At 39.3% G+C, this 12,834-nt stretch overlaps 1 protein-coding gene across 2 annotated transcripts; it reads right to left on the minus strand.

Moving 5' to 3' along the window:
• Positions 1–704: 704 nt before the first annotated feature.
• znf593 (zinc finger protein 593) lies at positions 705–8,368 on the minus strand. 2 transcript variants are annotated; one of them, XM_072548092.1, is made up of 4 exons: positions 8,293–8,368; positions 4,098–4,310; positions 3,367–3,429; positions 705–1,091 (listed from the first exon to the last, which is right to left on the minus strand). In XM_072548092.1, the coding sequence occupies exons 2-4, from the start codon at positions 4,295–4,297 to the stop codon at positions 959–961; spliced, it is 396 nt and encodes a 131-aa protein (XP_072404193.1). In that variant the 5' UTR covers positions 4,298–4,310; positions 8,293–8,368; the 3' UTR covers positions 705–958. The 2 variants fall into 2 exon arrangements, with proteins under 2 accessions (XP_072404193.1, XP_072404194.1); XM_072548093.1 differs by lacking the exon at positions 8,293–8,368 and adding an exon at positions 7,767–7,959.
• Positions 8,369–12,834: the final 4,466 nt, after the last annotated feature.

A 12,834-nucleotide genomic window follows, 5' to 3' on the forward strand; every position in this document is an offset into this window, starting at 1 on the left:
TGGCTTAGCCTCTTTGTAAGGGCTATTCCCCCTTCCTGCAGGATTGGACTAGTGATGGCAATGTTCTCTGCTCAAGCTACCTTGAGCCATGTTCACAAAGCTTCTTCAATATCTGGATGAGAAACTGTTTTCCATCCTCTTCCTTGCTGAAATTGTTCCAGGATTTTCTCCTCGTGCTTCAGAACGGCTGACAAACATGACAGTGGAATCTCGCGTTGGTTAGTGATATGAAATTTTCACTTTATATAATGTTTTTCCACTTGTTGTAACGAGTTTGACTGGACTATTTTTTCTCATATTTAGCCATACTTACAGGCTTTCACAGAAAGATCTTGATGTCAAATGATGAATTACCCATGATTTCATGCATGGCCCAACCCTACTCCAATTGGTTGCTATGATCACGGGCTAAACTGGTGTGAGCTTGGCTAGTTGGAGTTACCAGTCTGGAACTTTGATTTATTACAGGCATCATTTTAATGGATTTCCTAATTTACTGGCAGAAATGGCTGATAATTTCAACACAAGTGGAATTTCATGTTATCACAATTTTACTAAGTATTGACCCAGCACTGTAATTTCAAAAAACAACAAAGTTCTATTTCTATTGTAAATAGCCATTTGTTTAGTCTAAATTGTAAATTACAAATGAGCAGTACATTTACTGGACTTCTGGCAATTCAAAGAACGATCAAAGTACTCCATTTAGTTTCTCTTTGGAATGTCTTTATTTCTGAAGATGGCCTATTTGAAGGTTACAACACATCCTTTCAAAAGGATAAAGTTACCAGTTTAGATGTATTTTTGGGAACATGATGCTGGCATTTAGAAGCATCAGCTGAATCAATAAGATCAAAGCCAACAAATCTTTGAGATTAAATAATTATATAAAGCTCTGAACAATATTAAAAGAGCTTTCTGCTTTTTTGAAGAGGAATTCATTTTTTACAAAATCAAATTATGATATTTTCATTTCTTCTTCTATTGCCTGAGTCTCAACTTTGACTTTCTTTGCTGGTATATAGGATCCCATTCCTGCTGCTCGTTCTGCTTCTTCCTGAGTGTAGGGCTCTTCGCTTAACTGTTTTAGTCTAGAAAATACAGAAGTCCACAAGATTAGTACGAGAATTCAACAAATGACCTGGTAAGTGAACATATACAATTGATTTATTTGTTTATAGGCCTTGTGTTCCAACTAAGATATTATGAATTGTTAAATTTATGCAGGCTAGCACAATCGTTGAGCAGGTGTTTTCCTGTGATTAGCAGTGATAGACTTGGCTAGATCTTTGCTCAGGCACTGTAACAGGCCTCAGCAAAACCTAACTTTGGAAAAGGAGAACTGGTGCAACTTTCCCAGAACTACAGAGTAGACTAATTAGAAAAGCTAGATCACATGGAATTCAGGGTGAGCTTGCCAACTTGATACAAAATTGGCTTAAGGCCAGGACAGAGAGAGTGATGATGGAGGGTTGTTTTTCAGAAGCAAGACCTGTGACCAGCCCTGTTCCACAGCAATCAGTGCCAGGTCCACTTCTTTTGTCATTTTAAATTTTTTAGTTGAGAATATGGAAAGTTGATAATTTTGCAGATGACGCCAAGATTGATGGTAAAGTGGACAGTGAAAAAGGTTATCAAAGATTACAAAGAGATATTGATCAATATGGTGGGTTGAAGAGTGACAAAACATGTTTAGTTTGGCTAAGTGTGAAGTATTGCATTTTGGAAAAAAAAGGCAAGATCTATACTATTAAAAGTAGTCCCTTTGGGCAGTGCTGTAAAACAGAGAGATTTAGAGGTTCTGGTACATAATTCTTTGAATTTTGCATCACATATAGATAGGGTGGTTAAGAAGGCATTTAGCATGCTTGCCTTCATTCCTCAGACCTTTGAGTACAGGAGTTGGGATGTTATATGAAGGTACAGGACATTGGTAAGGCCTCTGGTGTCCTTGTCATAGGAAGGATATTATTACGCTGGAGAGGGTTCAGAAGAGATTGGCAAGAATGTTGCTTGGAATGGAGAGTTTGAGTTATAAGGAAGGGCTGGATAGGCTAGGATCTTTCATGCTGGGAAGTAGGAGGTTGATAGGTGACCTTATAGAGGCTTATAAAATAATGAGGGGGTATAGATAAAGTGAATGGCAGGTGCCTTTTCCTTAGGGTAGGGGATTTCAAGACTGGGGGCATATTTTTAAGGTGAGGGGAGAAAGATTTTAAAAAGACACGAAGGACAATTTTTTTTCCATGAAGAGGTTGGTGTGTGGAATGAATCTCCACCGGAAGTGCTTGATGCAGGTGCAGTTATGACATTTAAAATACATTTAGATAAGTACATGAATAAGAAATAATTGGAGAGATAGGAGTCAAGCACATGCAGGTGGGACTACTTTAGTTTGGGTTTATGGTTGGTGTGGACTGATTGGACCAAAGTGTCTGTTTCTGTGCTATATGACTCTATAACTGACAACTAATTGATACACCTAAGGACAAAATCAGACTGGGAATTAAAGCCCCCTATAGTTTTTGATTTAATCCCTGCCCTCCCCTTCACTGTTTTGATCACACAGCATTGCCCTTTGATGTGAAGGGCAGTGCTTGTCACTGGCCACTCGGGTGTTTCTTTGCTTCCTGGTGGTGGAAATTGAATAAAGATTTGTGCACCTTGTGTCTTTCACTGTGTCTCACACCTACACACACACAACTTTGGTGCTGGGGAAAAAATAAGCACTACTGCAATTAGGCGGTAGTGTGGGGGTAAAAAGAAAAAAGTTTTAAAAACTTTTAAAAATAAAAGGAAAAGAAAGAGAAAAAAAAAGCCCCCTATAGTTCAATAACATGTCAGTACTCTTGAATAAAGTTTCCACAAATTAGTGTTTGTGAGGTTTGTAAAGTATAATCGAAAATCCCTGCCAAACAAAAGACATGAAATTTAACATATAAGTTTGGGGTGGGGTACAAATTAAGCAGAGCACTTATACCTAATAACTTTCCAATAACTCCTGTTGAGAAGTGCATATATATAGTGAATAGGTACAGAGTTATTTAGCCAGTTTGTGATAATCCTATTATGCATAGCCTGCCAAGGTTTATAATCTAGCATTGAGCATCAAGATGTTGATGATACATTATCCATCAGTGATGTCACCGACTATAATCAAAACTAAATGGAATAACTGTACAGTATCCCTGTCCTACTGTTTGAAGATAGCTGACAGCTTTATCTCAATAATGAAGCAGTCTTCTCTCTGGCACATCACTAAATATTTTGTAAAAATTGCCAAAAATGTCTACCATTCACGGTTACCTTTCATAATAATAAAGCAATACTTAGTCCTGGATTGAACTTTATAACAATTGACATTACCTTCGTTTGTGAACTTTTGTTTTAAAATGCTCTTTGAGACTTCTTTGATCAATGAAGTACCGCCTACAAATGAAGCAAAAGGAAGGAGGTCATTAAAAATTAAAGGACTGAAAATTTTGTTCAGCTACTCATCAAAACATATTAATGGCTTGCTAGGGCAGCATTTATTGCCAAAACCCTAACTGCCCTTGAGATGGCGATGGCAAGCCATCTTCTTGAATGCAGCAGAGTCACTGCTAGACCTTTTCAGAGGGTAGTCAAAAGTCACCAATGTTGTTGACACTCTAGAGTTACATGTCCTACAATGGTTCAAAATTGGCTCACCAGCACCTTCAACAATAACTTGAAATTAACGAGAAATGGTGGCCTAATCAGCAACATGCAAATACCATGAAATAAAAAATTCTTAAAACATTTGAAAATGACTCTTTATAACTCTTGGTCTATAACAATTGCAAAATTATCAGCAGCACATCCTCAACTGATCAATATCCCTGCTCCCAGTGTCTTTTTGGTCTCAGGCATTGCAACTTTTTTGGTCAACTCAACCCAATTGTATTCCCAGAATTCCAAGCTGCGAGCTATGGAGAAAAGTCTATTGAAGCTCCAGAGTACAAAACATCTGTAATGGCAAAGGGGTACAATATTCAATCAAATGCCAACAGTCAATAAATTGGATTCCTCCGCAGGGATATTAATTTATTCAAAAGATATCACATTTGTTCACTTACGCGCAGTGTAAGCAGTAGAATTGTGCATTTCCTATGGCATCATAATCTATTTCCTGATGCAATAATTTGTCTGCATTTTCAGGTTTCATATCTTCATGAATTTGATCTAAATCTTTTGTTCGCCTTTTTGTTTTCCATTGCTTTGATATACTTTTCTTTTTGTCACTGTTGTGATTCCGTATCCTCTTCGACCGAGTCATTTCCGCTGATAATCTTGAAACAAAAACCAATAGAAATACCTGTTTAACCTTAAAATAATTCCCAACTTTAAATTTTTAAACGTAAGCACGAACTACAGAGTTTGGAATCTCTTCAACTGCAAATCCAAGCTGCATTAATGTATCATGTATTTCACCTCACCACAGATCGGGAGAAGGAGAGAGAATGGAGAGGTATGGAGGAAAATGTGCGTGTATGGAATGAGCTGCCAGAGGAAGTGGTGGAGGCTGGTACAATTGCAATATTTAAAAGACATCTGGATGGGTATATGAATAGGAAGGGTTTAGAGGGATATGGCCCAAGTGCTGGAAAATGGGACTAAATTAATTTAGGATGTCTGGTCGGCATGGACGAGGAAAATGTGAAGAAATCCAGTGAAGTATAACTGTTTCATCTCTTTCTCTAATTAGAACATGATTTGCTGGACATGTTTCAAGATTTTGGATGTGAGCAATTTTTGCTTCCTTATGGCAGAACAACATTCAAAATATAAATACATAACAATAGTGATCACAACATTGCGAAATATTACCCCAAGAAAAGTTATATATTATTTACACCACTGAGCCAAAGCAGAACTATCACAGAAACTTGGTTAAGGGATGGACAGGATTGGCAGCTCAACTTTCCAGGGTTTGGATGTTTCAGGCGTGAGAGGGATGTAAAATGAAGGAAGATGGTTCAAGCAACCCAAGTTTAGGCATGTAGCACTTCATTAGATGAAGACTGGATTGTTCGGTCCAGCTGCCAAGGACCTAAGGTTTTGCCTGGAGCCTTTTGATTAAATATAAGTTTGTAATTCAAGTGTTTCCACAGCTGCCTAAGCCATCAGCAATATTTCTTTCCTTTTTCTCTCCTGGCTCCTATTTATATAGCCAAGGATCCCATTTACTCAACCTACCCTTCCACTTTAAAGATTTGCATTTCAGAATTTCAGTTCTTATGTTCCATATAAAATGTGCATCCTCTCTAAATTCTTCTTCTCAAGATTTCTTAGTCATAGAGTCATAGAGATGTACAGCATAGAAGCAGACCCTTCAGTCCAACTCGTCCATGCCGACCAGATATCCTAAATTAATTTAGTCCCATTTTCCAGCACTTGGCCATATCCCTCTAAACCCTTCCTTTTAAAAGACATCTGGGTGGGTATATGAAATGTTGTTATTGTACAGCCTCCACCACTTCCTCTAGCAGCTCATTCCATACACACACCACCCTTTATCCATTTAATCTGCTCATGTTCTCAGTTCCACACATAACTATGCCCCCTATTCATGTAGGGTCTGCAAACTTTGCTATTTGCGCTAACAGGAAGTAATCTGGAAAACTTCCTACAACAATTAGTCACTATTTGTTGATCTATTTACATAACCATATATTGTTTTAAGAAAATAACTATAAGATAGATGCACCATCTTGATCAACTCAGGAATTTTATCTAATTGAAAGAAAAGGCATACAATGTGAAGAAGATGAGTGGCTGGCCAGACATTGGATTTTGAAATCCAGTGAAGTATGATTGTAAAAAAAAAGGATAAGTGAGAGTATGATAGAAAGCTGGCTACAAATATTAAGACACATAGTAAGAATGACTGAAAATATTTAAGAAGAGTAACTAAAGTGAGCATTGCTTCCTTACTGGGGAATAAATAATGGGAAACAAGGAAATCATGAAAGCATTAAATAAGTATTTTGCGTCTGTCATAATTGGGCAAGACAAAAGAAATCTCAAGGAAACTTTAAAATCAAGGTAAAAGAAAGGAGAAATTTACAGAGTTTAGGACAGGGCAACAGGAAAACGTTTGACTAAAAGCTGACAAGTCCCCTGTGCCCGATGGCTTACATCACAGAGACATAAAAGAAGTGACAATAGATGCAAAAATTGTGAACTTATAAAAAATTCTCTAGATTAACCAAAAACTGCAGCAGTAAATTGCAAATGTCACATCAGTATTCAAGAAGAATGGATGACAGAAAGCAAGAAATTATAAATTAATTTGCCTACATCAGTAAGAGAGAAAATATTAAAATCCATTAATAAGACAATCACATTATGATTTTAACAATGTTCTGTTATCAGGCAGAGTCAACATGGTTTTGAGAAATGGAAATCATGTTTGACCAATTTATTATCGTTCAGTGACATCAACAAAGTAGAATCTGTAAATGCAGCACACTTGGATTTCCAAAAGACATTCAATCAGATGCTGCATCAAAGGTTAGGACTCTATGCAATTTGTGCTATGGGGTTAATACCAGTAACATGGATAATTTAACTAACGGGAAGTAGGGACTAGGAAACATGGGTCATCTTCAGGTTGGCAAACTGTAACCAGCAGAATGCCCCAGAGATCAGCATCGAGGTCTCAACCATTTACAATCTATATCTATGACTTGGATAAAGGGACCAAATGTACAGTTATGACATTTGTGGTCAAAGGATAAAAGGCCTATAAATACATTTAGATAGGTTAAGTGAGCAACATAGCCAGGCAGCAGCTTGCCAAGTTAGTTCCCAGTGCTGGCTTCTGAAGCCACCATCATGCAGGGATCACAGAGTTACATACAGCTGAATAAATATTTAGAGGGAACACAAATTTGTAGACAGAGATTTGGCAAATGGATTGCAATATAGGAAAATATGAACTTGTCCACTTTGGCTGGAATAGAATTCATAGATTTCATTTATATTAACTTGAGAGAACCTGTATAGCTCTACTATATAAAGTATCTTGCTGCCCAGGTATATGAACGATCATGAAATACTATCATACAGACAAAAGAACTGATTAAGGCAGCAAATAAAATGTTACCAATTATTGCAAGGGAAGTGAAATATAAGAGCAGGGACCATTGCTAGAGTTGTATAGATAAAATCATCATAGTCCTAGCAGACAATGGGGGTGCTGTCTCACTGGAGACAGATGACTGGTGATGGTGTAACCTGAGACTCTACTCCTATCTTCTATTCTTCAATGCCTTTTACCCACATTAGACATGGAACAGTACAAGAACAGGCCCCTCTGCCCACCTCAGGGGAGAGGAGAAGGTGATAAAGTGGGTCCTTCATAGTGACTTCAGCTATAACATAAATTTAACTCATGCTGTTGGTGCCACTCTGCATTGCAAACCAGCTGTCCAGCCAACTGAACTAACCAAACCCTTCATATGGTGTATCGATCATTGTCAAGACTACATCTGAAGTCAATTATACAGTTTTGGTCTCTATACCACATGTAAATAATTGCATTAGAAGTAAATCAGAGAACATTCACAACTCATTACCAGGACAGAGGGGTTAGCTTATAAAACAAAAGTTGAAAAGGTTGGACATATATGCTTTGGAATTTAAAAGAATGAGGTAACCTTATTGAAAAATAAAAGATCCTGAGATGATTTGATGGCAGGGAAGACTAGAACTAAGATGCGTGGTTTAAAAATTTGTAATACCTAATTTAAGTCTGGGTACAGAAGATTTTTTTTTCAGGTGGTTGTTCATCTCTGGAATTCGCTTCCTAAGAGAGAAGTATTGGCTGGGTGACTGAATATACTCAAGGCTGAGTTAAGGGGCTGTTGGGTCGAGTAGGGGCTCAGAGTTGTGGGCAGACGGGTAAATGGAATGGAGACCGTAACCTGACCACCCATGATTTAATTCATCGCAGAGCAGGCTGAAATGGCCTGCTGCTGCTCCTCATTCTTGTGTTCTTGACTGATGTCAGAATTTAAACGGCGACTTTAAAAAAAAATAAACGGACCATTAGTTAAATCTGACAATCACGGGTCCGGGGTCTCTGAGCAAAGACACAGGGCGGAGGGGAGGGGGCGGGGAGTCAACAATGTGCCGCTTCCCACGGTGGAAGTACCCTGCAGGAGGAGGGAACACGATGCCCCATATCCCTGGTTCTCCCTGCCCGCCGCCGCCACCACCCCACCCCACCAAAAACTTCATAGATATTCTCCCCCTCCCGATCCTCACCCTGAGCTTCGCCACCTCTCCGCCCGGAAACAGAGGAATTGGTTCCGGGGTCATCTGCTCACATCACCGAGAGGTTACTGAGGATCACGTGCCCCCGTGTTGCAATTACATTCACTCTGAAGTAGCAGTTTCCCAGGTAGCTCCTTTACAAAGGGAGGGAAATAAATCCTATCGATCGCTCTTTTGCAAATATTTTAATTCAGGAATCTTTAGCTTCATGGAGCTGTTTCCTCTTGCAAAACTAATACTTGCATTTATATATATTTCTACTGTTCAGAGATGTTATTATGCACCTCTGGAGCAGGTGGGACTTCAATGCAGGTCTGCAGAACCAGCGTTAGGGACACCAGCACTGCGTTATAGGAGCCCTTAAGGGTTATCTTCATCAAGTACCTCAAACATCACTGGACTTCGCAAATCGCTTTATAGTGATTTGGTGTACAAATACTTTTACTTATTTGACAGTAAAATGTGCTGAATAATGAAAGTGTATTGTGTCATACTTATTCTTTCACGGAATATGCATAGGCCAGCATTTATTGCGTATCCCCAGAGGATGGTTAAGATTCAACCACATTTCTGTGGGTCTGAAGTAATATGTAGGCCAGACCAGGTGAGTTTGCATTCTCCTAAAGGACTTCAGTGAACCAGATGGGTTTTTCTTGGCATTCAGCAATGATTGTATAGTCATTGTTAGGTTCAATTCCAGACTTTTTTTTCCAAGTATTGAATTCCAATTCCATCATTTGCCATGGTAGTATTAAAACCCAGATTAATCCTGGGTATTTTTTATGGTGTGTTTCCTTGAATTCTTTGCAAAATATCCAAATATAAAATGGCAAGGTGGTACATGATGTCAAGCTCAGTGATGAGACTTAATGAATTTTGTAAAGAAAATAATATAAATGTATTTATTAATGTCAAATTTATATACTTGCCATGGTAGAATTAAAACCTGAGGCCCCAGATTAATCCTCTGGATTAATGTAGCACATTGCCCCCCTTGGCCAGCCATAATGCTTTGGTTTAGCCATTTTTTTTACGGGGTAGACCATTCAGGACAGAGATGAGGAGAAACTTCTTCACCCAGAGAGCGGTGGCTGTGTGGAATGCTCTGCCCGAGAGGGCAGTGGAGGCCCAGTCTCTGGATTCATTTAAGAAAGAGTTGGATAGAGCTCTCAAAGATAGTGGAATCAAGGGTTATGGAGGTAAGGCAGGAAGAAGATACTGATTAGGAATGATCAGCCACGATCATATTGAATGGCAGTGCAGGCTAGAAGGGCTGAATGGCCTACTCCTGCACCTATTGTCTATTGTCATATTTGCATAAGGGTTTATATTCAATGTGATCAATTATTGTAGCAATTCTATAGTGGCATGTTTTGAAAGCCTCAGGAGAAAAGGGAATTCTCCAATGACTAAATTAGGTCCGGAAACATTTACCGTTGCTAATCATCCACCAGTTATTTATGCCAGAGGGCTTCAAAGTATTCCTTCTTCAATTCAAAATGCAAATTAGGGTGTGTACTGAAGGTGAAATAGCAACCCTTATTTAACAACAAATACGATCTGAAACTTATACTCATGAGGAAATTTAGCCATTACGGAAATTCCCTGAGTTCAGGCGAAGGCTACAAAGATTCAGTGAAAAATTCTGAATAAGGGAAGTATCAGAGATCAGAATAAAATAATTCAGCCATGTATCTGATGGACAAATCATCATGAAATCCTCTGATGTTTTCATTCATAACATATGGCTGAGTGCTTCTCAGTGATTTAGTTAAACAATGATTTCAAGACTCAGTGCCTGGTCTGCACTAAGATGGTTGATTTATGATGTGGAGGTGCCAGTGTTGAACTGAGGTGGACAAAGCTAAAAATCACGCAGCAGCAAGATAGAGTGGAGAGGGTTTGGGCAGAATGTTCTTGTTCTTTTAGCTGTCTAACTTAGAGATGGGAAGGTCATTTAATTTGGCAAGGCAGTGGTGTACACAATCCCCACTACCTTCTTGCATTCTCTAAAATAAAGTCTAGGGCAGGAGGGCGCTCATTGTTGATCTATCCCCTGATATCAATCAACACCTATAGATAGCCAGCCTAATCATAGCACTGCTGAGCACAAGTCCCATCAGCTTCTGACTGGCCAACAGCTCTTGCTGTGCATTGCTTGGTTCTCCAGAGTTTTGATTCCAGGTGGAGGCCTATCCATAGACTCCTCAATGCCTGATTGTCATGAGATTTGGTGAGCCTTCCCTGAAAGAGGCAGTGCAGGTCTCTTACTGGCTTTCCAGGCTGCTATCTCAGCAAGATTCTGCCCATTGCATCTTCCAGCTGACCATATTCTTGATGGACTAGGAATTACTGATTATCTAATGACTGCTATATTTGGAACATGTATACTAGGTGTGGAAAGAATTGAATAATCCTCACTGTATGTTCAAGTGTCAACAATGAGTATAGATTCAGGAAAAGAGTGGCAAAAAAGGAAGACTGTACAGAATGCCAATTTGCTGATTACAGTGGGTTAACTCATAACACTGTGAGGCTGTTTTATCTTTCAATAATGCCTCAATGTAAAAGTGTATTTGAAACTATTTGTCAGATAAACTGAAGTCAATGAAAATGATTTTGGATATTTTTATCTTTTTGAATTTTGTTAGTTTGTAGTTTGTTTTCTGCAGCTGTGTTTTTCAATTCTTTTATGTCTGTTATCATTATTCTTTAACCCACCTTATGCATTAATTTTATCCCAAATTCTATAGAAGTCATAAAGGTTAAATTGGACAAGGTCAGTGTAACGTGTACTAACAGAAGCTGGGTTCAGCAACAAGCTGTACAAAAAAAACATAAATTAAGACAGAATGTCACAAACTCTGGCTCCAAGATAGCAACATGTTAGTAAATGTGCTTAAATATTTTAGACATCAGGCAGAGTATTCCCTTTCCTGGAAATGACAAGGAGGGGAGAAAAACTCACTCTCTTCTCACCACCTGTGCAAGTAAATGCTGAACAAGAAAGTCCTTTGGCAATTTTCTTGACTTGCCAGTAATTAAAGCCCTTAAGTAGTCAACGATTGGCTGCATAAGGGCCTCAACGCACGAACATCTGCCTCTTCAGAGACAAAGATGAAGGATAAAGTGGATGCCTGTGATTGCCATATCATTGCTTTCAACCCCTAGACACCGTCTCTCCCTAAGAACCTCACCACGCAGCACAAAGGAAAAAGAAAAGAGTTTCATGTTTGCCATTGATCTTCTTTCAACTTGGTCTCAACAGGTAGCCTTTAGGAACCAAACGATGCCTGGCTTGAATTTGCCAACAGCTTCTGGTGACTCAAATTACTTTTGTGAAGGCACCTGATAGGAAAAGAAACTCAACCAGCTGCCTATCAGCTTAGCGAGTTTTGAGATTTGTAGCTCAGTTTGAGGTTCTGGATGTAGGTTTGCTCGCTGAGCTGGAAGGTTCACTTTCAGATGTTTCGTCACCCTACCAGGTAACATCTTCAGTGAGCCTCCAGGCAAAACACTGCTGCTGATTCCTGCTTTCTATTTATATGTTTGGGTTGGTGATGTCATTTCCTGTTCTATTTGATGCGTTTGTTGATAGAGTTCCGGTTGGAATGCCATATGTCTAGGAATTCTCGTGCATGTCTCTGCTTGGCTTGGCCAAGGATGGATGTGTTGTCCCAGTTGAAGTGGTGTCCTTTCTTATCTGTATGTAACGAAACTAGTGAGAGAGGGTCATGTTGTTTTATGGCAAGTGGCCTGAGAAAAATAACCAGAAATGACACCACCACAGGAAATGACAGCACCAACCCAAAGAAACCCAAACATATAAGTAGAAAGCAGGAATCAGCAGCAGTACTTTGCCTGGAGGCCCACTGAAGATGTTATCTGGTAGGGTGACGAAACGTCTGGAAGTGAACCTTCCAGCTCAGCGAGCAAACCTACATCCAGTGTCTATCAGCTTTTATGAGCAGATAGGCAGCCAGTAGTCTGAAGTATCTCAGCGGTTGGAGGTGCCCAACATGCTCTCCTCTTCCCGCGGACAAAACTATAGATAAATTCTGCCACAGTTAAGATGTCCTGATGCAAGGAAATCACATTTAGAAGACACAACATGTCTTCTAAAGATACAGTATTAAAGACTGTCTGTGTGGAGTTTGCAAATTCTCCCAATCTCTGTGTGGATTTCCACCAGGTGCTCTGGTTTCGTCCCATAGTTGAAAGATGGACAGGTCTAATTGACTGACCATGTAAAATTGTCTATAGTGTCCAGAGATGTGTAGACTAGGTGAATCAACCATATTAAATGTGGGGTTACAGGGATAGGGTGGGTCTGGGTGAAATGCTCTTCTGATGGTTGGTTCTAGACTCGATGCCCAAATGGCCTCTATCTACACCATTAGAACTCTATGCTTCTATGAAAGTTCCTCCACAGCTTTTGCCTCTTCTTGCATAGATCAATGTGTGCAGCAAATGCATCATCCTCATGATGCCTGATAATCCTACCGCTTGTGAGTTACTTTGTGTCAGTCTCAT

Source organism: Chiloscyllium punctatum, chromosome 27 (assembly GCF_047496795.1).
Source record: "Chiloscyllium punctatum isolate Juve2018m chromosome 27, sChiPun1.3, whole genome shotgun sequence".
NCBI classification, from domain to species: domain Eukaryota; kingdom Metazoa; phylum Chordata; class Chondrichthyes; order Orectolobiformes; family Hemiscylliidae; genus Chiloscyllium; species Chiloscyllium punctatum.

Bases quoted from the DNA above. Each gene is read 5' to 3' on its own strand.
- znf593 (XM_072548092.1), bottom strand. From the start codon at position 4,297: ATGACTCGGTCGAAGAGGATACGGAATCACAACAGTGACAAAAAGAAA. The intron at 3,430-4,097 runs GTAAGTGAACAA...CTTCATTTGTAG, and splicing joins TTCTACTGCTTACACTGCGC to GCGGTACTTCATTGATCAAA. The intron at 1,092-3,366 runs GTAATGTCAATT...TGTATTTTCTAG, and splicing joins ACAAAAGTTCACAAACGAAG to ACTAAAACAGTTAAGCGAAG.